This window comes from Oryzias latipes, chromosome 17 (assembly GCF_053564925.1).
Source record: "Oryzias latipes strain Hd-rR chromosome 17, Olatipes_Hd-rR_3.1".
Lineage (NCBI taxonomy): Eukaryota > Metazoa > Chordata > Actinopteri > Beloniformes > Adrianichthyidae > Oryzias > Oryzias latipes.
This window is the reverse complement of record NC_136253.1, coordinates 26436054-26460126: the sequence shown is the minus strand read 5'-3', so window position 1 is coordinate 26460126 and position 24073 is coordinate 26436054. Positions and strand designations below refer to the sequence as shown.

The window sequence follows — 24073 nt, the reverse complement described above, 5'->3', positions numbered from 1 at the left end:
TGACCTCTGGCATCAACAAGGTATTTCTGCCCACAGAACTGTCTCTCGCTGGATTTTTTTCTTTTTCAGACCATTCTCTGTAAACCCCAGAGATGGTTGTGGGTGAAAATCCCAGTAGATCAGCAGTTTCTGAAATACTCTGACCAGTCCGTCTGGCACCAACAACCATGCCACGTTCAAAGTCACCTCAATCACCTTTCTTCTCTATTCTGATGCTTGGTTTGAACTGTAGCAGATCGTCTTGACCATGTCGACATGCCTACATGCATTTAGGTGCTGCCATTTGATTGGCTGATTAGAAATTTGGGCTAACAAGCACTTGGACAGGTGTGCCTAATAAAGTAGCCAGTGAGTGAATATTCTTTAGTAATCATTTGAAATATACTGTTATAGAAAAAGTAATATATTAAAATAATCTTTTAACCCTTGTGCTATCTTAGATGACCCCACCCTTACATTGACGTGTTTTTCCTACCATGACAAAGGTGGATAATTATAGTGACTTACCAGTAATCAAATGACATATTCTGGGTTGAATTAGGTGAGAATTGGTTTTTGACTTTGGCTCCATCTTGTGGAAGAAAATAGAACAGACACAAAAAAAGAACCAAGCTGCTCGATGTGCTGTATATCCAATCATCCTGCTTTTAATACAAATTCCAAGGTACAATATCTACATCTATGGTCTGAAAGGAAAGAACAAGTACATAAGTGAGGGGGATGGCATCATCAGAGCTGGCCCTCAACACATTTCATAGTAGGTTACGAGTGTGCTTGTTATATTTCTCTTGACACAATAATCATTAGAAAACAAAGGAATAACATATTTCATATATGTCAAACATCGTCAAGACTTCTGGACCACACATAGAGTTCATAAGAGAATAATTTCAAATTCAAACGATATCTTTCTCAGGGTGTGCAACGTGTGTAGCTAGGCAACTCTCACCTAATTTGGTCAAAAATACACTTGCTACCATGTGCCTTTAAGCAAACTAAACATCCACGGTTTGTCAGAAGTTTTCCACTGATAAGCCGGCGCTATATATCTATAACATCTCTGATGCTTTTTAAACTTTTCCCCCTGGGACCATGCCTCTGCTTCCATGATCCCCTTGCTGTGTGTCATGTAGATTGAGGGTATCAAAAGGGGCTCACTGATAACTTAAACTGCCTCTAATGTACATCTCTAGCTAACTAATCAGACATCAGTAATCAGTATCAAATAGCACCCTGCACAGAGGGTATACTTCATCAGAACAAAGCAAATAATAAAAAAAAGCACCAAAACGGACCATTATAAAAGAAACTGTGACAATATTGTCCTTCAACGTTGGCTCATCAAAGAAAAACGGTACAATATTGTATTGGTCATGACTATTGGACATCCCAAATAAATGTAAAAAAATAACAAAAAGAATAACAAATGTATCTGAAACTGATACAAAACAAAAATGACAGAGTGAACGATAACAATAAGGCTTTTTTGCGACATTGAGTACTACATCACATCCAACCCCTACATTATATTTGTGTGACATATGTAACCGTACTGTAAAGAACTCCAATGAGAAGACTGTATGTACAAAAAACAGTGAGTTTGCCCAACATTTCAGACACACTGTGCTGTTTATTCATTACACGGGACCAGTTATGATAACACATCAGGTTGTGATAGAGCAGATCTGTTGAAGTTAAAATGCAGATGGAGTAAAAAAAACAAAAAGATAAAACTAAGATTAGTGCGAGCACTAATTAATCTTTAATTTCCTTAATTATGAAAACAAACATGGTGAACTTAAATACAAAGCAATGCAGTTCAAGTAGGGAGACTTCTGAGGAGAAAACAAAACAAAAATAAAGATTAGATAAAAAAGCTTAGTACACAATACATAAACATGAAGCAGCATGTTAAAAAAATCCACATAAGGCAACAAAATACCTTAAAAACGTGAAAAAAAAGAAGAAAACTGAGACATAAACTAACTTGAGCTCAGTTCTTTCGTCGTCTTGTTCAATAAGCCACTGCTTGAGTGACACGGGGGATTGACATCAAAAAAGGAGCAGAGCCGGAGCATGAACAACAACAATAGCAGGTAGCAAGCAGGCATTGTTAAGTGGCAAATGCACTGGACTACAAATCCCAGCCCAGTTAAAGATACCGAGGGTTTTAATTGCTGTTCTGAGAGCAAGACCAGGGGCAGAAGACTGACCGTTTTATATTTTTTTTTTCCTCCAGAGCGATATGACTTCATGTTATGACAAAAGGAGCCATGTCTCCTTATAGGCCACAGTTCATGTTCGCGCTGCATGGTTTCTCTTGGCACTGTGCATGGAGTAAATGAGCATCCACATGCTTCTTCTGCAGTCCTCAGGGTGATGAGGCCAGACCCAAGCTCCTGCTCATGCAGAATCCGGTCATGTGCTTCAGACTGTTGTCAGAACTACCTGTGGTGGCAGTAGATGTCTCGCAAACAGACTCACAGATACATAGAAATGTTCACTTTGTAACTCCTTTAGAACATTAAACCAATAGATACAAAGTTGAAGATAAAAAGCCCATTTAGGGTGCAGCAAATATCCAGGCTTGTGTTTTTTTTTCCTCAAATCTTTTTGTATTTTATTATACACACAGAGTATCATAACTCCTGTTCAAAAGCCATTTGTATGTTACTGGTTCATATTGGAGATAGCTGACCACAACACACATGTATTATATGTCCTTCACACTGGAACACTGAGGTAAGTATATGGATTACACATGAATATTCTCCACACCCAGCAGAGAAACTACTGATGGGCATTCTTCTTGTTGTTGGTGAAAAATTGGTCTTTAAATCTGGACTCTGCAAAAGGTTCAACGTTATGCCAGACTGGCCTTTCCTCTCTGTTCATGTGTTGGGTTGTTTTCGTGGACGTCAAAGGGAACGATGGATGGACGGTTGTCTCTGCTCTTATGTTGCATAGTGGTCAAAGCTACCCAGATATTCCAGAGCAGCCTGGTAGCAGAACTGATACTCATCCTGATGAGAGAAAAAAGATAAATGAGACTTTTCACATGCTGAAATAAACCTACAGTCGGTGAAAAAAAAAAGATTTCTTAAATTTTGTCGTTTTACTGTAGAGTTATTCCAACTGTGCATATTCTCCTTTTGGCGTCTTTAATTTATTTCAAACAATAATAAAAACAACAACGGACAAATCAATAAAAACAATCAGCTATTCAGTCAAGCAGTCCTTTTTAGTCACAGAGAAAAAAAAGAGTATTTGGGGGAAAAAAGCATCTTTCCTTTTCCTCCTGTTTTGCTTTGAAAAGTTTTCCCCTTTCGTCTTACTTTGCTTCACTTTTTATTTAGCTTTTTCTCATTACCTCATTCCTTTGTGCAACTTGTTGTCTGTTTTCCCATCAGCCCTAGAGGGCATGTACATCATCCTTTCTCTCCCTCTTGCTTGTTCTGTTTTTGCAGCTTGTTTACTGGTCTTATATTCCTCCGGTACCTGTCTGTGTTTTGCATAATCTTTCTAAGCCGTTATACTCCATGCTATGGGTTTGACAACGATTCGAATCATTTCATCATTTGTGGTTGCTGTTATGATTTATAGTAAGTATTGGTCCATTTTGAAGGATTCGATTCACTGACCTAAATTTGATTAAAAATGTTTGGATTCATTTTGCTTCCCCTCTTCAGTCAAACAAATCAGTGACATCCACATGCCTCTGCACTGTTTACCTCCGTCTGCACCATGGCTGGTCTTTGTGTCCGCAGCATTTTGACAGTTTGGAAGATGTCCACTGCTCCTTCATAACGCATCCTCTCCAGGACAATGCTCAGAGTGATGAAGACACCCGTCCGCCCCACACCGGCGCTGCAGGCATCAGCACAGTCGACAGTGAGTGTAAGGTTACATTAAAGCATGGACGTCATGAGGCGCACACATGAAAGCAGCTTGTCACCTGCAGTGAACTGTTATCGGTCCATCCTGGCCGAACTGCTCCTTGGTCTTGTGAACTTGGCCGATGAAGTCGATGAAACCCTCCCCGGATTTTGGCACCCCTTGTTCTGGCCAATCGGTGAACTGGAACTGACGCACCGTCCTCGACTGGCCATCCTAAACAGATGCATGGCAATAATGAGGTCATATAATAAAAGACATGATTTAAAATGGTTATTCTTGTTATTTCAATGTGTAGAAAATTTGGTTGATGTTTCTTTTTATATTTAAAGAACTGTTTGCTTCCTCTTGTGCATTAAAAGAAAGGACCGTTTTTCTTCTTCTAACGATTGGTGTTATCTGACCCCGGATCAGTGGCTGTGGTTAACTTAAAGTTGTAACGTCAGTACATCTGCTACTGTCAGCCTCTCTGAAGGCAATTACATCTTTTCTCTTCTGCTCAGCCTTTCTGACTCCTCTTTAATGGAGATCAATAAGGCATCTGTCGATGTGGCATCACTGCAGGACAGGCTTAACTAGAGTTATCTATGACTGGCACATGGATGTGCTGGAGTGTGTGTGCGCACAGCTGCACACGCGTGTTGTGACAATCTGGAGACGGCACGGTTGAATGAAGAGCCTATTTGTCAAACGTGCCGATCTGTGGCAACACCCTACAGGTCTATAAGGGTTGCTTTGCACTGCTGGCCTCTATAGACAGGAAACGAAAAGTCTTATGTTTCAGAAAACAAGGATGGCTGTTGACATACAGATGGCAAGAACTCACCCTAGCATCTGTAACTTTGAACTCTCTGAGGATGTACTGAGGCATGTTGTACTCCGCCATCGGGTCGACGACAAAGTACTGATACCTGGCCGAGCGCTCAGCAGGCCAGTACTGATGACACTTTTCCTGAAGAGCAAAACCCAATCAGAAAACACTCCAAATGTGTGCTTGGTGTGACACTTTCTGTGAACATTGCTCTGTCCTACCCGTCCCATTTCTCTCAGCTTAGTCAGCATGACCACTATGGTGGAGTTGTGTTCCCACAGCATCCTCCAGAAGTCCTCCGTGGTCTCAGCCAGAGGACCCTGCGTGGCGATGTAGCCTCGCTGTTGCCTGAACACATAAACAGTCAGGGTTCAGCTCCTTCGTTCCTTCATCTTCAGTCAGAAAACGGGGTCAGGCTCGAGGCAAGAACAGGAACAGTCAAAACACGTGGGTTCAACCGCTGCGTGCAGCTGAATCATCAGAAAGTCCCCAGCATCTTCAGTGAGACGAAGAGACACAAACGGAGCGAATGTGTACACAGGAATGACGGATCTGACTGCTTCAAGGGGAGGAGACGGATGAAACGAGGAAAGAGAGGACAGAGGGGTCAGGTCAGATTACCGTTTGCAGAAAAACATACCTGTATCCATCTATGTAACTGGCATTGATGTAGTCAGAGCCCTCCAGACCTCGGATAGGCTGTAGGCAGACGCGGGTGGTTTCATAGGGCATTATGTTCACCAGTCTGTTCTTGAATTTGTTGCAGGGCAGGTTGGCTGTGACAAACCGGGATGTGTGGGCTTTGGTGTTTGCCAGGCGCTGGAATATAAAAAAAAGGAAAGAAAAGGCAGCCAAGAATGCATCATCTGTCCAATTGAATTATGTAAAAAAATAAACAGATATTAGGACACTGACCTGCTATCAGTGTACATCACGTGAGTATAAAGAAAAATTGCAGTCATATCTAATTTTTTATATAGTGTAAACAATGTTTTTTAACCCTGTAAAGCCCACTACATCATAGAATTGACAGAACATTTTTGGAATAAAGATGTTTTTTAAACCCTTTAATGAAATTTCACAAAACATTTTCGTAATATCCTTACAGTAGATAGTATCAATTATGATTTGTTGAGGGATTTGGTAAGTTTTTCTTCCCAACTGTTAGTTTAAGATGCTAAAATATTGACCCACTGTCTTAAATTTCATCCACACATTTTAAACATTGCAACGGTTTTATAAAGAATTAATTAATCATAAATGATTCATATAAAAAAAAAGGAAAAAGAAAAACAATAGATGAGTTTTTCTAACCAAAAAGTTTTAATAACTAATAAAAAAACTTTTTCCTCCAAAAGTGTTTTTGAGATTTCATGTGAAACTAATTTTGAAATACTGTTGAATGAAGCAGCAAAAACAACAGAAAAGAACAATAATACTTATAACCAAGAACTTGGATAAATGTTTTCTTTTTGCTACCTGATAAAAAAGGACCTAAGGAATAAATAAAATAGCATTTATTTCATTTTTTAAGTAAAATTCCTTTCTATATTTGAACATTTCTTTGTATCAGAAAATTCTAAAATCCTTTCATTTAGGATAAAATCCATGTATTATTTCCTCCTATGTTCTTCCCTACCTTAAACTCCAGCTCCATGCCTGGGACATGCTCTCCAGGCTCCACCTTGGACAGCTTCTGCATGTAGGAGTACAGACTCCGCGCCGCCACCTCGGTGATCCCGCAGGCCACGGCCTCCAGCAGGGCCTCATGGATGAAGCTGTACTGGTCTTCTGTTTGCACCATGTAGTTTCTTTGCGAGCGCATCAGCGTCACGTGACCGTAGATGTCCACGGTGCGCTCTTGTCGAATGCGCTCCAGCATGGCATCAATGACGATAAAGCAGCCGGTGCGACCAACACCAGCACTGAAGGGAGGGGGGGGCAATGAATGACTTTACATTTTGAAAGAAAATGCCTCTGATGATTCATTTTGAGATGAACCATTATCAATAATATACTTTAACAATAAAAGGCCAACTTGAAGATTTAAAATTGTCCCAAGTTTGATACGTCATTGTATGAATGTATAACTTGATTGTAATGTTTTTGTGTACTATTCTTATTTGATTGCTTGAAATAAACCATTTCAAATCAAACCAAAATCAAATCAAAATGAAACTGAAATAGAACTGGGCTCATCTTACACTACATTTGTTGCCAGAGTATACTTAGAGCTGCTCAGAAGACAGACCTCGATGTTTGTTTACCTGCAGTGAGCAATGATGGGTCCAGCATCCGGAGGGTTGCAGGCTTTGACCCTGCGGAGGAAGTTGAGAAAGGGGGTAGGATACTCTGGCACCCCGTGGTCAGGCCAGGCCGTAAACTGGAACTGACGCACCTCTCTCCTCTCACTGTTTCCGTTCTAAAAGGAAATAAAGGAGCAAAAAAATAAAAAAACAAAAAAACAACAGAATTTACTAAAGCTGTCACTGTGCTTGCATGAGTATTATTAGAACTCATTATTAGGGCAGTTTGTTCAGGTCCTTGGAATTTTGGGCTATAAACTGAGGTCCCATTCTGATCCTCTTCTGATTTTTTCTAAAAGTGTTCCCAGTTGTATTTTGATTATGATAATGTTGTTTTAGCAAAAATCAAAAAAGCATCATTTTCTAACAATAAAAGGCCAATATGTGTCCTCCATCATCAGAAAAATCCCACAAGAACATGTTAAAACCACCAAAAGCATAGTTTTCATTGGAGTGATTATTTAACCACTTTATCATATATCCTCCCACAGGTTTCCTTTTAAAAGATATTAAAAAAATATAAAAACAAATCAATTTAAAAAAAAAATCACTGATCCTAATTCAAGTTTAGTGTGGGGTTTCACTACTGCAACACTATATATAATTGAGTTTGATTCACAAATTCACAAAATTTTAATAAAATTAAAACAATTGATCAGTTTAAATGTTTAAAAGGTGGACTGTTCTATTTTAAAATGAGAAAATATTACAATAAAATGTAACTGAAAGCAGATTTTTGCCTGAAAAGTTCGTTTTTTTCTAGGAAAAATAAATTCATGAATCCGACGTCTCTAATATTTAACCTAACATGTATAAATTACACAGTATTTACATATTTAAAAAGCAAGTATTTTAACAGGCGTCAATAGAAACATAGTGAGGTGATGCTGCAAAGGGACCCTTCAGATGGCCTAATTTCTGTCTAAGTAGGCCAGTGAGACATGCCAGCCTGGCGGTCTGGGATGAGTTAGAGGAAACCACTCTGCTTCCAGCGGTGATCTGGTCTCTGACACAGCGAGGCTGGCCTGGATTGAGCCCCACACGGCGCCCAGACTATAAAATTACCCTCTGTGTGTCCACATACATTACTCGCTCTGGGATGGTTGAATTTCATGATTACTGCAGATGCACCTGGCTCCAAACTGGAAGCTCAAGGGATCAAAGACATTTTCAGAGGCAATAAGCTTAATAGAGGTGAGGGCAGAGCAGTGAGTCGCGCAGAGGATAAAGATTGAAGTGGAGGCTTGAAGAACAGCTTAATTTTTCACCTTATGCAGGGAAAAGGTGCGAACACAGAAAGTGGCGAGCTCCATTGTGTCCAGCAGTGTGACTTGGATCATGCCGTAGGTCTCTGTGCCGCGACTCGGCCAGTACTGATCACACTTTATCTATGAAAACAAATCCAAACCTTCAAATTAGTCAAGTTTTTGCTTGGTTCAGTTGCATTTCTCAACTATAAAAAGCAGATAAGTCTGAAAGTACTTAAGCGTGAACTCTAGAAGAGAACTATTGCAGATTTAGTTCAGTAGGCGAGGAGCTGCCTACTTACCCGGGACTTCTCCTCCAGTCGTGTCATCATGACGACTGAGGCCGTTCGCTGCTCCCACACCATCCTCCAGAAATCCCCGAATGTCTCAGACAGTGGTCCCTGGGTAGCGATGTAGGCATTTTGCTTTCTGTAGCCATCAATGAAGTTGGCATTGATGTAGTCACTTCCCAGGATGCCTGCAAAAACAGCCACATGTGAGGCTTTCGACAAATAAAATCCAGTCTGTGACATAAAAAATGAAGCTGCACGCATGACACCAAAGAAGATTTGTTTCTGGCAAGTGACAGGCTCCACGAGGCGGCAACAAAAGCAGGAATTTGTCGGTGTAAAAGCGTGAGATGCGGATCCAATCCGTTCTCCTTCTTTTACTGGAGAAGTCCTGGCTGCAGTTGAATGCTCTCCCTTCAGTTTCAGTGGATATTCAGGACTGGATGAAGCTTCTGGTCTCCTCCTCTACATTTTTCTTTACCTTCTGTCCTTTTCAGCGAACACTCACCTTCTATGGGCGACAGGATGACTCTGGTGTGGTCGTACGCTATCACATTTGCATAGCGATTCTTGGTTTTGTTAACCTCCAAGTTGGAGTGCTCCCAGGTGAACTGCTGACCAGGGTCGATTGACTGGAAAGGAGAAGCAAATGGACACATTAATATTGTGTAGTGGCATATCAAGTGGAGCATTTGAGGGTAATAGAAAGAGAGTGCTTTGTAATGTAGACAAGCTGCAGCAACAAATTTCAAGCCTGAATAAATCATGAAGGTGTAATTGGAACATAGATGAACAAAGTCTTAAAAACATTTGCTTTATGAGGTGGATGCTTAACAGGGTTAACATCACTAAACAATAAGGATGCTATCCATTCATGTATGCATATGGAAGGAAGATTTATTGCTCACCTCGTACTCTTGAGAAAGTCTCAAGTTGTCGTTGGCTTTCAGCAGCTCTATGTGCTCTGCCAGCTCGCCGATGGGGATGGGAGGGTGGCTCATCATTCCTGCAGGGTTGTACAAAGTCAGAACTTTAGCCAACCTAAATAAAACCACAGGTTGGTTTGACTCTTATGTAAAGATGCAGGGCTAATTAGAAAAGCAGACCACATCACATTTCATGAGGGAACACGGGGAGGCAGAAAAATCAATTTTCACCCACGTGCGAGGACAGGCGAGCCTGGTTTGTTTGGGAATTGTTTTTCTTTGATTAATGACTTTCTCAGCGATCAGAGGAGAAACAAAAATATACAGAAGTCTAATTAGGATTGCACACAAACACATAAAGGAAGCTACCTATGGGTCCTACACCATTTTCTTTCAGCAGCCGGAGGGGGGAAATGTAACGTTAAAGCAGCCGGATCTTCGTTTGAAGAGCAGCTGGTTCTGGCAGGGTTTAAATGACAAAAAGTTGAAACCAGAATGAGAATCAATATTTTTTGCTCTGGTATCTTAAAGTTCCACTCCAATCATCTTTTGATCTATTGTAAAAACGTTCCCCGTGGTCTTTTAATTATGAATATGCCATTTTTAGCCAAAAGTTGTGGAAAGCCCTCATCTCCCTTAACCTCTTTATTTGCACTCTCTCCCACTAGCTTACAGCCCCTAAACAATACCAGTACTACAAAAATGGTGAGCAACGTTGGAGCTATACAGCCATACAGTTTTGAGCCAGATGCCAGCTTGTATGAGAAAAACAAAGGCATGTATGGATCTATTGGTCTGTAAGTGAATGCATCTGAATAAAGCGAATCAGTCGCAATGTTCCAGGAAAGTATATTTTCTATGTAACAAATATGATCTTTTTCAAATGGCATTTTATCCTCTGCTCCTGATTCACAACAATTGAAATAAAGAAAAGCTCAGAAATGCAATTTTATTCTTAATTTTCTTTTTACGTGTCCTCCATCATCAGAAAAATGTCACAAATTCATGTTAAAAAACACAATTTTCCTTGGAGTAGGTCTTTAAATATCTGCAGTATTTCTTTTCAAGCTGTCTCAACCACTTTTCCATCACGACCATATTGACCTCTGACAGAATTTGCGGCTTTTCCAGGCAAAAGAATAACAACTGTGGAGCGTCTTAAAAGCACAAATCTCTAGGGAGAAGAGGAGGAGGAGGAGGAGGGAGTTTCAAGGTTCCTGCTGCACAAGAGAAAAAAAAAAAACATCTGATAAAAGAGAGGAGCCAAAGTCTGAGGGGAGGGGGGACGCTTTACTGGCTTCCAAAGAAGATGTAAAAATAGAAGACTTCCAGCCTTCATCGATTGAATACATGTAAAACTGTTTCTTTTTGACCTTTGTGTCTGTTGATGCTGATCTCCATGGTGACACTTCCTGTTACCTTTTTAAGTGACACACTGCAGAGAAGCAGCATCAAACAAAACTGCGGTTAGACTCGCAGCAGTATCTTAAGTGAAGCATTGGTAGCCTGTAGGCCACGCCCTGATCACTCAGGGAGCCTGTTTACTCATTCCCAACTTTTTTTGCACAGTAAGACATCAAATTCTCCGAACTTTCCCACGTGTGAACGCTCAGTTGCTGCCTGCAGTTTGCCGCCTGGCATGTGGAGTGTGGGCGAGCAGAGATGATGAGCTCTTGTCACACTCAGACATGACTCACCCCTGACGGTACTACCTGGGTGGCGTCCATTTTGATCTCTAAAAAAGTACTGGGAGCAGCCAGGTATGGGATCTCTGTGATGAGGACGGAGAACTTTTCAAGTCTAACCTATTTCCTTTTCCTTTTAAAATTAGCTGCATGAATATTTTATTTTCAAATGAACTAAGAAGAGCACTTTATCACAGAAATTCAAAGAGCATGCGCATTTATGTGCCTGTGCGGAAACACGCTTCATACCAGGAGTCTGGAAATTGATGCGTCTCATCGCCACGGGGTCGGTTGGATGATGGGCCATCATTTCTGCATTGCTCAAAAGGCTCTTGGTTCCGGGCTCAGAGTCCTTTCGCTTGCTGATCAGACAGTAACAAGACAAAAATGCAATTACCGCAGGCAGACAACCAGGACAGAAAACCACTGAAGTCTATTTGATTCGTGCAAAAAAATGCACTAACAGATATTCCATTTTAAGGCTCTGCACAAACCGTACTAACAACATGTATTTGGTAAGAGCTAAAAAGAACAGGGGCTTTGACATTGGTTAAATCTTACCTGTCAGGCTTGCTGCTTCCCATGAAACAAAAGGAAGGATACAAGCAGATTGTTAGAGAGGAAAATCAATAGTTTGCATTAGTATTCAAAAGCTTGGTAGCTTGCAGCACATAGCCCGGGCCTACAGCAGGGTCAGACCTCTTTGATGGCTGTCTGTAGGCAGAACAAACGTCCAAACTTGAGCAAATCTGACAGATTTCAAGCATTTGTGAGGGAAAAGAGCTGAACATTTAACATTTCCGTTTGCAGAATCATAAACAGGAGCAGCAAGCACAGATCAAGCAGAGGGTCAGAGAATGCACATGTACGTGTTACTGCACTGTGCCAAATCAGTGTTCAGCACTGTGTAAAGGTGTCAAACAGGATTAGCAATTTGAATATAGTGTCTTTTATTGAGTTTCACAGACTTACATTTATCAATTTGTCCTTTCATAAAAGGAAAAATTACTCATTGATGAGTGTTGATCAATATTAGCATAAAAGTTGGTTTAAAAGAGTAATTTTCAATATCAATCTCAACATTTCTTTGGAATTAGTGAATCACATCTAAACAAAATGGATAGTGCGTTTATATTTACTACAACATTTGCATGGAATTATAAACAATGATAATTAGGTAGAATTCAATATAGTGTAAGAGTGTGTCTGTAGGAAGTAGTGGGGAAGTTTGTAGAGGAGCAAAATATTGCCTCGAATAGTTTGAGAGTAATATTATAATACAAAGAAAACAATTACTGGTAGGTTAAAGGCGCACTGTGATTCTTTTTTGATCTATTTGAAAAGTGCTCACAGTGGTCTTTTAAATATCATTATAAAGTTTTTAGCCAGAATAAAAAAAAAAGATCAGAGCAGGAGGAGTTCATAAAAAATTTACCTATGAGTTGTGGGTGGGGTAAGCCTGCCCCCATTTCCCATCACCCATCTGTTTACACACTCTCCTGTTAGCTTACAGACCCTTACAACCCCAACCTAAGGTTACTGGTGCAACAAAAATGGTGAGCAGTATCAGAGCTTTTTAACTGTACAGGTTCGAGTCAGATACCAGCTCGAATGAGGAAAACAAAGATGTACATGGATCTATTAGTGTGCAGGTGGATGCATCAGAATGGAGTGGAGCAGGGAGCTTGTGGCTTGCTGTTGTTACTTTTACCTCACACCTACTCGCTTTTTGACCCATAGTAGAAACATTCTTAATTTTCCCCTTGGTCAGAGATAAATAAGTAGAAAATCATCACAATAAACTTTTAACATTCAGTTTACAAAATCCCAAGGATTATCATGGAAACTAAGCTTTTTGATGAGATCTGTGAATAAACTTGTGAGAATTTCATGCCAGTTTTTAGAGATCGAAAGTAAAAAAAAAAAGGATGAGTAAAACATATATGATGATGAAGATCATGTTAAACAAAATCTTCCTCTCAGCGTATCCTGAGTGAAGCGTCTCTGTCCTGACGGATAAACAGATTCTAAAGAGTTATAAACATCTCGTTCCAGAGAAGTCTGCAGCTATTCCTTCATGGAGTTTCCTTTGAAAAACCTTCAAGCAAATTCTTGTTTTTGTAAATCTTTCATTGTAGTCATCCAGTGTTTTCCTAATCAAGAAATACGGTTTGAGAAAAAACTGACCTTCAAGAGGATTTATGTCCCATTGGGACTGTTAGCAGATCCGCAGATGTTTTAAGAAGACCCCCAAGGGAGCTTTTATGGCCGTGGTGGAGCTTTTGAATACATTCCTTATTAGTGGACTCAGAGTTCTTCCTTAATATCCAATGTTTTACGAGATTAAACATGTCAGAAGGCATTGTAGCATGCTGCAACTGGAATTTCAAATCAACCCAATGTAAACTGCTGCTGCTGCTGCTGTCAAATTCTTATGCTTAATAATTTCCTTTAGGAACAAACATTATTTACTTTAACTTTTAGCAAAATTTGAAGCCTTTTTAAGTGTTATTTTTCCTGTTTTCATATTTATGTGAAACATTTTTGAAAAGTTTTGGTGTAGTATAAATTTGAAGACACAGACAGGGAATCTGAAATGCATCGGAAAACAAAACACAACTTGTTGACATTAAAAAAAAAAGAATAAAGCCAGTCTTATCCTCTTATCCTATGAGAATGAAAAGCGCTTTGGCATTTACTTGGAGCGATTAACACTCTGAGTCACTGCCATCGCTGTAAACTTGACATTTGCTTTTTATGAAGGTCATCCCACTTACTTTTTGTAGAGCAGGATGGCAATAACGATGCAGATGATGAAGACCACGGCCAGGACAGGACCCACCACCCAGATCAGCCCATCGCCGGCATCAAAAGGCTGGGGGTCGGAGTGCGGGGCAGTCACTTGGCTGGTGTAAGGGCTGGCCACGTACATTTTCTGCAGAAAACATCCAACACTGAACTTTATTTTGACTTTTTTGAGACAAAATGTTCAGAATTTCTTAAAAATAACAGTTCTCAGTTTGAGAAAATGATAAAATTTATTGCACCGATCTCTTCTAGTTCTCTTTTGCAGTGCAGTCTTTGAATCAGAGAAAAGGGTTGCAGAGGATTGCATTAGACTGAACAGATCTTGCTGTAATTGTGACCAGGGTGGCTTTATGTCCTGAGGTGACAACATCTTGTAAAAAGTATATACCAACACTTAGTAAAGCTAATGTTTTTGAGTCAATGTTTGCGCGACTCAACAGTATTGATCGCAATATATGTTGAGATCCTAAAGGAGGGGAAATACAGCTGATCGTGCTGGAAGGAAATAAAAGAGGAGCAGGTTGGCTTTCGTACCCCTGTTGTGGAGTTTAGCTCAGCCAGGATGAAGAAGACGTACTCCTGCCCCGGATCCAGCGCTTGGTTCTGAAAGCCTCCATAGTCCAGCTGGTCCCCCAGGGTGAAGAATGCTGGCAGGGTGGCAGGTGTGAAACGGGCCGTGATGTAAGCCCGCTTCAGATCCACCTGCTTCTGCTGCCTGGAATCCCTCTGCCTTTGACTGATGTCTTTCAACAGCTGAAGAGACAGTGAAGACATCAAGCAAGACGATACCTTAAAAACCCACGATTAATGTTTGAACAAGAATGATTTGAATGTATTATTCAGTTCTTGTTTCTGAGCTCATGCCTTAATGTAGGCAGATAGAGGTGTGATTTCTTACATCTTCCAGGTCCATTTCGTCTGGACTTTTCAGGTGTTTGATGACGCCTCGGGCTCGCCGTAGAGGAACCACCACAACGTACACATTTCTGCATAAAGAAAGAATGAAATGTCACGAGGCCAGAAGCCCTCATATGTTAATCTGCAGGATCTTGTCAGTCATGCGGTGCTATCATCCCCATTCTTAGTATGATCACATTACTTCAGCACAGCAAAGTCAGATTACTCTGATGGATGGTGACTGATAAGTATAAATACCGCCATGCCCTTATAAGAAAAGCATTACAGATAATAAAAGTCAGTTAGTAAATCTCACTTGACAGGAGTTCTGGTTTCCAACGACGGCAGAATTATAGTGATTGTTGTTTCAGTGTCACGAGTGTGGTCAATCTCAGGGCGGCGGATGGTGATCGGTGGGGATGTCTTAGCGGTGATGCGGTGGCGAAGGCCTCCCATGTTGCCTTCAGTAGAGGTGATTTTAAAGTCGTAGCTGGTGTCAGGCTGAAGGTTGGGAATGACTGCCTTTTTCAGACGAGCGTCCACCTCCATCTTCTGACGGTTGTACTCCACCTGAACAGACGGGAGGGTGTAAACAACAACAAGAAAAATGTCGGAAACATTTCAACTAAACATTTTGTCACTATGTAATAGTATATATTATTTCTGATGATAGACTAAATTAGTTATACTGTTTGTTTTTTAAAAACCTAATAACTCTAGTAAATTTTTAAATGAAACTTTATATTATTAGGTATATTTAACACAATAGAAAGGAAATCTCTTCACAACATACTAATCAACAGAAAGTAGAAAAATGAAAAAGAAAAGAAACAAAAATTCAGGTTTTTATACATTTTGCATTAAAACATGAGATGCTCATTTAACCAAAGTTATTCAGTTTAACTAAAATAATTAACAATAATGCAAAATAAAAATAAGCAAGGGATCAGATCCTAAGATAAAACAGACAAGGAGACCAGATTTATTTAGAGAAAGTTTTGTTTTCCAAATAAAAATGGTGCCGATCTTTGTTCTAAAATTGCATTTCCTATTATCAAATAGTTGCCTTTTAACAAAATTTTTTTTTATGTTTTAGATAGATTTGAATCACGCACCATGGATGAGAAGGAAGGAACATTGAAAAACAACTGATGTTTAATGTAAATAATGTTGACAGCAAAAGTGATATTCTGTCATCTGTGAGGTCAGAAATCGTTTTTCTCTGTTTTTAAAAGATGATTTTATTTTTAAAGCCTCAAAACTTATGTGTAAAAAGTGCTTCAGTGTATATATATATAAGCTGATAAATGAAGTTTTAAAAAAAAAGACTCCAAACAGTCAGAAACAGCTATTTTCTCTACAGACAATTGTTTTCTATTAAATCAGTAAAAAAGTATAGAAATATAAAAAAGTACTGTTTTAAGGGAAGAGTGGTTCCAAAAATAGTTCTTGTTTTTGTCTATTTACCAGCAAAAAGACTGGGCTCGGTCAAAACTCCACATCTAAGAGTCCGTAAGCCTTTTCTCTAAATCAAGTGTCAGTTAAAATTCTCCACAATAGAGTCTCCCTTTGTATATTTTTGCAATTGCTTCAAAGGAGCCAGTCTTTCATGTCTTCTTCTAAAATGACCTTAACATGAGGTTTTTTTCGGCTTTTCTAAAGATATTTAACAATTTTCCTTCTGCCCACAGGGACTGGTTTCTTTATTCTCCAAGTCATTTAAAGCTGACTTAATGAATCATTCAAGTGCAGAAAACTCAAAGAATAAAACAGAAAAATCCTCTAAAAAACGGTCACCTCCATAAAATGAACTGAAAATTAGGATTCTGCATGAAAATGGGAACTTTGAAAAGAACCATTGCCTAATCTCAGTTTAAAAGATTAAAATTAATTCTGGCTTTCTTGAAGTTAAAGCAAACAGAAAGGAGTTCAAACGGCTGCAGGTCACGACGTACAATGAAGCGGTACGGATTGCTGGTCTCTGGAAACTCCCAGGTGAGGAGAACGCTGGTCATTGTAGCCAGATTGACTGAAAAATTCCTTGGCACATCTGTGGGATGAAAACACAAACACAAACAAACAGAGCTCGAGTTAATGGAAGCAAAGAGTTTGATTCAAATCTGCAAAGCTGGTGCTCTCCCAGTGCTAACCTGCAAAAGTGGAGAAGAGTGTTACTTGGGGAAAGACTCATGACAGTTAGGAGGATGGGGAAGTGATGGGGAGAGTGGATGGCAACATTAATAAGAATATGTAACAGACAGGTTGGCTGCAGGAATGTGACATGCCACACTGTCAGTTTGTGTTTGCTCTACTCTAAGTCCAGCCTGTCAGCTGAGGCTTTGGAAAAGGTGGCAGTGAAGGTCTACCAAGAAAACAAAAACCCAAACCAAACAAATGACCGAACTAAACTTACCTGCAGATTCAGCTTCAGGTGCCAGTTTTATACTTCAAATAGACTGAGCACCTACCTCCTCTGAAGATCATTTGCAGTCCCTTTGTTTACCAGGGGGTTTGTGCTAAGCAGTGCTCTCGAAGCAAACCTGTTTCCACTGGTGGTGAAGGGGAAGTGATGGAGGTATACGTGAGTGAGTGGAGGAGAGTTGGGGGAGGAGTTCCTTTGAGCTTTGCATTTCTCCATCTCTCTGGGTTGATCTGCTGGGAGGCAGACCTGTAAGAGCTGGCCCAGACTTTGTTTATTTTTGTGATTTGGGGTGAACTCCAGAAAAAAACAAGGCATGTGAAGCGGAATCAGTGCTTGGGAGTAGAAAAAGGGCGCTCAGGCCTGAGGCCCGCCCTACCTGTTTCAAAGGCCAGAGTGAGGCACACTAGAGGAGGGCTGAAGGGGCCCGGCCCTGCCTTGTTGTGGGCTCGGATTCGCACCTCATAGGCTGTGCTGTGATTGAGGCCCAGGATGGTGTAGCTGGACTCACTTGCTGGCAGTGTGATCAGCCATGGAGGAACAGATGGGTCGGGTATGGCAGAGGGGACTGGGCCAGAAGAAGGTTTGGGGGGTGGAGCCATTCTGTATGCTATGGTATATTGGGTAATGACACCATTGCGCTCTTCTGAGGCTGGAGGCAGCCAGGAGAGCTGGAGGGAGCAGCAAGTAGCATTAACAAATTCGATTATTTTGGGGTTTCCCACAGGTGGGAACATGGGGATTGTTAATTCCTTCCTGGCAGCATCTCCATATCCTGCTCGGCTCCGTGCGGAGAGGACAAAGACGTAGGAGGAGCCTGGAGAGAGGTCTCCTGCGGTGAAGTTTCTCTCACGATGAGAGAACTCCACGGTGGCGTTTAAAGAAGCATTTTTCGGGCCAAACTGTAGGCGGTAGCCCTGGATTTCCACAAGCACCCTCTGGCCATCAGAGCCCGTCTCCGAGCAGTCCAGTGGAGGGGCCCACCTCACCACCGCAGATGAACCCGAACCTGGGAGTACCCAGAGGGAGGGGGAGCCTGGCACTGAGAACGACAGTGGAAAATGAGTTGCAATATGTTTCATAAAACTGTATATCATGTAAATTGCAGAGGAATTAGAATTGATCTGGCTGTTTATTTATGACTCTCCTTTGCTTCAGCTTGCTGTAAAATCAATGCTTGAATGTGTCATTAAATCCGGAGCTTTATATTCCTGACATATGCTCACCAATCCCTGTGGTCTTCACCAGCCTGGCTTTACTGTGTGCTCCATCTCCTTTGGTGGTGTATGCTGCCACTGAGACGGAGTACAAAGTCTCTGCTTTCAAACCTCCTAAAATCAGCTCCTGCAGGAGAAAAAAAAGCACAAAAATTAATTGCTGAGCCTTCAGACTAAGAGTAGATCTATTCTACATCTTTTCCTTAATAATTTAGCATCAGTGATGATCTAATTACATAACAGGATGATCAGATTTGCTGTGCTCAGACCTAATGAGAATTTTAATATATTGGATGTATGATATTAACAGAGAGCTTGTTAATAATGAGAGGCAGTCGGTCTGCACTCACATACAGAGTGGATTCGTCCTCCTCCATCTTGTTGCAAAGGCAGAACACACGCCGCAGGCAGGCGAGACAGAAAGGAGACGGATGAGTCAAAAATGCTTAAAGATGGAGCGCTCAAACATGACTGAGGCCCCTCAAACTCCAATCTTAACTACAATCATCTCACCTGAGACTCGTCCAGTAACAGGTCTTTGATTCGGGGCAGGGTGCGTGATTCACCGCTCTCTGCGCGGCTGAAATGCACCTGGTATCCTCGGATCTGGCCTTGCCGTAACTGTGGCAACACAGAGCGCCATGTCACTCGCAGTGCTGAGGAATTAAGCGGCTGGACGTCCACCTGGCGAGGCGCTGCACCGGGAACTACACACACAAACGGAATTAACGCGGCTATAAAACAGGAAAAACTTGAATCAAATAAGTATAATGGACTGAGTTTAATTAAATATCCAATAATTAAATTTCCCTTAAATTAAATGAATAAAAATATTACAAAATATGATCAAACCAAGTCACAACAGCTAATTATAGTTTTATGTACATTTTTAACATTTTTTTTAGTGAAAATAAAGGAAAAAGAAAATTATAACAAATATTCATGTCAGCTCAACTTTTTTTTATTGACTTTAGAATTAAACAATAAAAAAAGAAATTAAATGGTTTCAAGTCCACCCTGTTTGTTTTATCTCTATTTAGATATCCATTTAACTCAATTTATCCAACAAAACTAAATAAAATAAAATAAAAATATACTTCAAAATGCTTTATTGTATTTTAATTCATTAAAAATCTTTACAGAGCCTTGGACATGACATCCAACAACATTTTCCCTTTCAATCACATTTGCCACAATTTAGTATTTTGCGGTCACATTTTATTAGCATTTTTTTGCACAAGTTAGCATTTTGTGCTAACAAACTAGCATTTAATGTCCACAAATGAGCATTTTTGTGTACAAATTAGAAATAAATGCACACAAATTATTAATTTATTAGCAAGAATTAGCATTTTGAGGACAACAATTTGTACTTTGTGTGCACAATTTAGTATTTGAAGAGCACAAATTAGCAGTTTTTGGCCACAAATTATTATTATGTTTACAAAAATTAGTATTTTTTGCACACAAATAAATATTTGGTGGTCTCAAATTTGTATTACTTTTATACTGTTTGTGCACAAAACACTGATTTGTGTGCAGAAATGTGAACTTGTACTCACAAAATACTGAATTGTGTACACAAAACGCAAGTTAAAAGCTAATTTATAATCACAAAAGACTAATTTGTGTGTACAAAATAATAATTCATGGCCACAAATTATTCAATTGAGCGATCCATTTATTATTATTTTCTGAATGTCGTGTCCATAAAATGAACATGTAAATAAAATGTGTGTTAGCACACCTACCATCCTCATCGGTTCTACAGATCACAGGTGGGCTGCTGGGTCCGGTTCCAGCTGCAGTGGATGCTGCCATGGTAATATTGTACCAGCTCCATTTCTCCAACCCATCTATCACAGTCTGGCCCTGATGGGCTGGGATAGGAAGCTGTTTCACCTCCAGGCCCTGATCTCCACCTCCTGGCCCAGAAACCCTCTGGTATTTCAGCTCATAACTTTCCAATTCCCCATTCTGGCCCTCCACTGGAGGCGGCCTCCAACTCACTCTGAGCGAGGTGGAGGCGACCCGCTCGCAGGACACACCCTCTGGTGCAGCCGAGGGCTCTGATTGGAGAAGGGGCGAGCAGGGCAATTGAGTTTAGGAAAGAACCAAGAAAGAAGGGCCAAAAAAAGTGACAGAGGGGAAATTTACAAGCAAGCGGATAGAAATAAGGATAAGAAAGGAAACAATAAGAAACTAAAGTAAACTGAAAGTAATAACACTCGGCTGACAAAACATGGTTTGGGATACAAGAGGTGGTGTTGTATTATAAAAGCATAGAGTCACAGCCCAATGAAACAAGGCAGAAACAAATGCTTTGACTTGGCAACTTAATTATAAGCAAAGAAAAAACAGCATCTGAAAACCAGTAATTACTTTTGGGGCTTATAGGAAAGAGTAGGGTTAACCCTTTCAAGAAATTCAACTAGATCATGTCGGTATTTTTCTTTTTAAAGGAGGGATAAAACTCTCACCACACAGGAGAACAGAAATATATATATATATCCACACAGCAGCCCTCATTGCAGCATAATCCTCGAGTCTTCTTGATAATAGAGCAGTGTCAGACTTTCCTCTGGTGGCCAGAAGAGGATCTTGAGCATCACGGCCAGAGATAAAGTGAACTTATATAGATTTTAGTCGCTGTCAAAAGCATTTGGAATTTAAAAAAAATAGGGGAAAAAAAGGCACTCGGGTGAGCTAGAATGAAAGAAAGAGATGAATTAGGAAAATAAACAAACCCAAGTTGAGAAACATGTAAAATCACCTTCACCACCACTGATTTCCAAGCCGCAGATATCACTCAGCTCCTACAATGTCATTAAAGTAACACACCCTCAAAAGCCGAGCCTGGCCCAGGTGTTGGGGTTTGTTTGTGCCCCTCGAGTGTGTGTGTGTAACAGTCTTAGCTGACAGGTTCAAGTATCTATTCACTCAGCCGTACAGCCACTGTTCTGTTGGCCTCGGGGGACAATCTTGATGTGCACCAAAGCTTGGCGATAACAAAGCACACGCAACCTCCCTGGGAAATGAATTCTGCTGCATGAAATAGTCTGCTTATCTAGCACCACACTCGCCCTGCGCTTTGCCACCTCCTCTTGTGGTCTCCCTTTTAATTTAACAAAGAAAGGAGAGACAGCAAGCTACAACTGCTGTCTTCAGTGTGATCCCAAATACAGAAACTTACCACAACCTGCAGGATGCATTTTTGCAGCTTCTTTGTTAATTCTTTTTTAAAACTATTTTGGTGTCTTTTTAATATTCTTTGTAGATGTGACTACATTAAAGACCCACTCCAATGAAAATCGTGTTTTGGGTGTTTTTAACCTGTTCTTGTGGCATTTTTCCTCATATTCAAAGGAAATTAAGATTAAAATTGAATTTCTAAGTATTTATTTTCTGAAATCATTGTGAATCAGGAAAAGACGAAAAATGCTGTTGAAAAGAGCAAATAGCTGAGATCTAGAAACTACTAGCTCCCTGCTCTGCTCCATTCCTATGCATCCACCTGCAGACAAATAGATCCATGTCTGTCTTTGTTTTCTTCATCTGAGGAAAGTTCCAATATTTCTCTCTATTTTTGTTGCAGTGGTAATGTTAGGTTGGGGGTGTAAGGGGCTGTAAGCTAGCGGGAGAGAGTAAACAGATGGATGACGGAAGGTGAGGGCAGGCTTACTCCATGCCAACAGTCCTGACCACAACTCAGAGGCAAATTTCGGCTGCTCTGCAGAAACTATGTCCTAGAAAATGATAGGTTTTTGATTTTGGCTAATCATAATAAAAAAAGACAACTGGAAACACTTTTACAAAAGATTAAAATTTGATTGGAGTGGAACTTGAATGAAGTTAAAGTGAAGTTAGAGAGAAAGGATCCTTTTCGGTGTACAAAGTTCAGACCTTACCTCCCAGCACACCCTGCTGACCACCTTTCAGTAAAAACCCCAAATCACTTTCAGGCTGCAGACGGTTTCATTCTCTCTAAGACATTCGATACTGACAGAGTGGAAAATATGAAAGGAGGACTAAGAGAAGGAAAATAGAAACGTTAATCGGTGCTCCATCTCCATTTGCCAGGATGACTTGGCTGTGGAAGAAAGACAGCAGCTGAGCCGAGGGGGAAAGGCACAGTCAAATGTAGACGGATGGGCGGATGAATTTAGAAACAAAACATATGGAGGAATGAAAAGATAGTTTGTAGACTTTTCCAGGCCAGGAACTGAGGACAAAACACGTGTAAAGACCCTTCCGGCACAAAACCCAAACATTACAGTGAAGGAGCTGCACATGGGCGCTCACATGAGTACAGTATGTGAACACAGGTGAGTTGAGACGTACTGGCTTGTGTCGTCCTCTGCACCATTTCATGAGAGAAAGCTCCGATGCCTTTGCTGGAGATGGCGGCAAGGGAGAAGGAGTACTCGGTGTTTGCCTTCAGACCTTCCACGGTGTAGGTGGTTCTTGGCGTGAAGGTCAGCTTCTCCTGCGAGACAAGTGCCAGAGGAGAGAGCAGAGAGGCCAGGTGACAAAAAGAGAGAAGAGAGGAGGCACGTGTGAAAATGGAAGGATGGTTACTATAAAACACACTGAAACTAGTTTTCATTTTAGCCAGCATCCTGTTATGCTTTGTTCACACCAAGCTTAGAAATGTGCATTCAAGGAAAAGTCTATGTAATCGTGCGTATCTGCGTTTTTCACTTTCAATGCTCTCGAGTTCACGCATCGCTATGCACGTTTTAATTCCATTTTTTGGCGCAATGTACATTGAACGTGAATTGAAAGTTAAACCAGTTGAACTCTGACCAATCAGGGACCGAATTTGATGGTGACATATGCATGGCATTCTTTTCAAAACACGGAAGTAGAAACTTGATCATGAAGAACAAAATAATAATTGTGGTTTGTGCACGGCTGGAATTATATGGCACCAAGTCTTTTATAAATCAGAATAGAGCTGTGAAAGAAAAAGCCTTGAAGAAGATTTGCACCGCTCCGACACTGTTAGTATAAACACTGTCTGCTAAAAGCGCGTTTAAGAACCCGTGTTCAGCGTGTTCTTGAACGTGCATCACATGCCCAATGTATACGTAGCATTAGGAAATCACATCAGAAGAGTTTAAGGAAATCTTACCAGACTTCCGAACTTCACAGGCTTGTAGAGGAGCTCATAGTTGATAATTTTCTCCTTAGTGAATGGAGGATCCCAGGTCAGCTCAATACTGGTGTCTGTCACTTTTCCGGCCCTAAACTTCCCAGGTTGGCCTGGAACTGAAATGGACATGCTAAAATGTTCCTTTGTTGCACTTTAAGTCGCTGTGGTTTCTGACATAAATTTTACAGTTAGAAAACATTTTCATTACTCAAATCAACTCATAAGTTGAAGAAAACAAAATTATGTTGATTTTCATTTCTTTAGGTAGCTGCTACAGATTGACAGTCCGGCTGGTAACAGCATCAGAGATATAAAGCTGTCATCTGTGTGTCTCTTCCTACACATCCAGTTGCTTCACAGCGGCTGTCAAAGCGACACAATCAGCACTGAGACATAAGTGACACTTTTGAATCCTTGT

At 40.6% G+C, this 24073-nt stretch overlaps 1 protein-coding gene across 14 annotated transcripts in view; it reads right to left on the bottom strand.

The window, feature by feature from the left end:
- Positions 1 to 622: 622 nt before the first annotated feature.
- ptprsb (protein tyrosine phosphatase receptor type Sb) overlaps positions 623 to 24073 on the bottom strand; it is a 77321-nt gene continuing 53870 nt past the window's right edge. For 6 of the 14 annotated variants that reach the window (XM_078935657.1, XM_078935660.1, XM_011486681.4 and 3 more), the window contains 26 exons: positions 23635 to 23771; positions 22842 to 22986; positions 20252 to 20569; positions 19014 to 19207; positions 18851 to 18877; positions 18510 to 18627; positions 17663 to 18325; positions 16820 to 16914; positions 15181 to 15434; positions 14866 to 14953; positions 14502 to 14720; positions 13937 to 14094; positions 11721 to 11732; positions 11409 to 11521; positions 9457 to 9554; positions 9057 to 9180; positions 8561 to 8736; positions 8280 to 8399; positions 6973 to 7127; positions 6345 to 6630; positions 5346 to 5524; positions 4927 to 5053; positions 4721 to 4846; positions 3956 to 4110; positions 3732 to 3867; positions 623 to 3023 (listed from right to left, as the gene is read on the bottom strand). In XM_078935657.1, coding sequence (XP_078791783.1) covers positions 2955 to 3023; positions 3732 to 3867; positions 3956 to 4110; positions 4721 to 4846; positions 4927 to 5053; positions 5346 to 5524; positions 6345 to 6630; positions 6973 to 7127; positions 8280 to 8399; positions 8561 to 8736; positions 9057 to 9180; positions 9457 to 9554; positions 11409 to 11521; positions 11721 to 11732; positions 13937 to 14094; positions 14502 to 14720; positions 14866 to 14953; positions 15181 to 15434; positions 16820 to 16914; positions 17663 to 18325; positions 18510 to 18627; positions 18851 to 18877; positions 19014 to 19207; positions 20252 to 20569; positions 22842 to 22986; positions 23635 to 23771 — 4292 coding nt within the window. In that variant the 3' untranslated portion in view covers positions 623 to 2954. The remainder of the gene's footprint in view (positions 3024 to 3731; positions 3868 to 3955; positions 4111 to 4720; positions 4847 to 4926; positions 5054 to 5345; positions 5525 to 6344; positions 6631 to 6972; positions 7128 to 8279; positions 8400 to 8560; positions 8737 to 9056; positions 9181 to 9456; positions 9555 to 11408; positions 11522 to 11720; positions 11733 to 13936; positions 14095 to 14501; positions 14721 to 14865; positions 14954 to 15180; positions 15435 to 16819; positions 16915 to 17662; positions 18326 to 18509; positions 18628 to 18850; positions 18878 to 19013; positions 19208 to 20251; positions 20570 to 22841; positions 22987 to 23634; positions 23772 to 24073) is intronic. The other 8 variants (XM_011486680.4, XM_078935662.1, XM_078935665.1 and 5 more) reach the window with 3 other exon arrangements.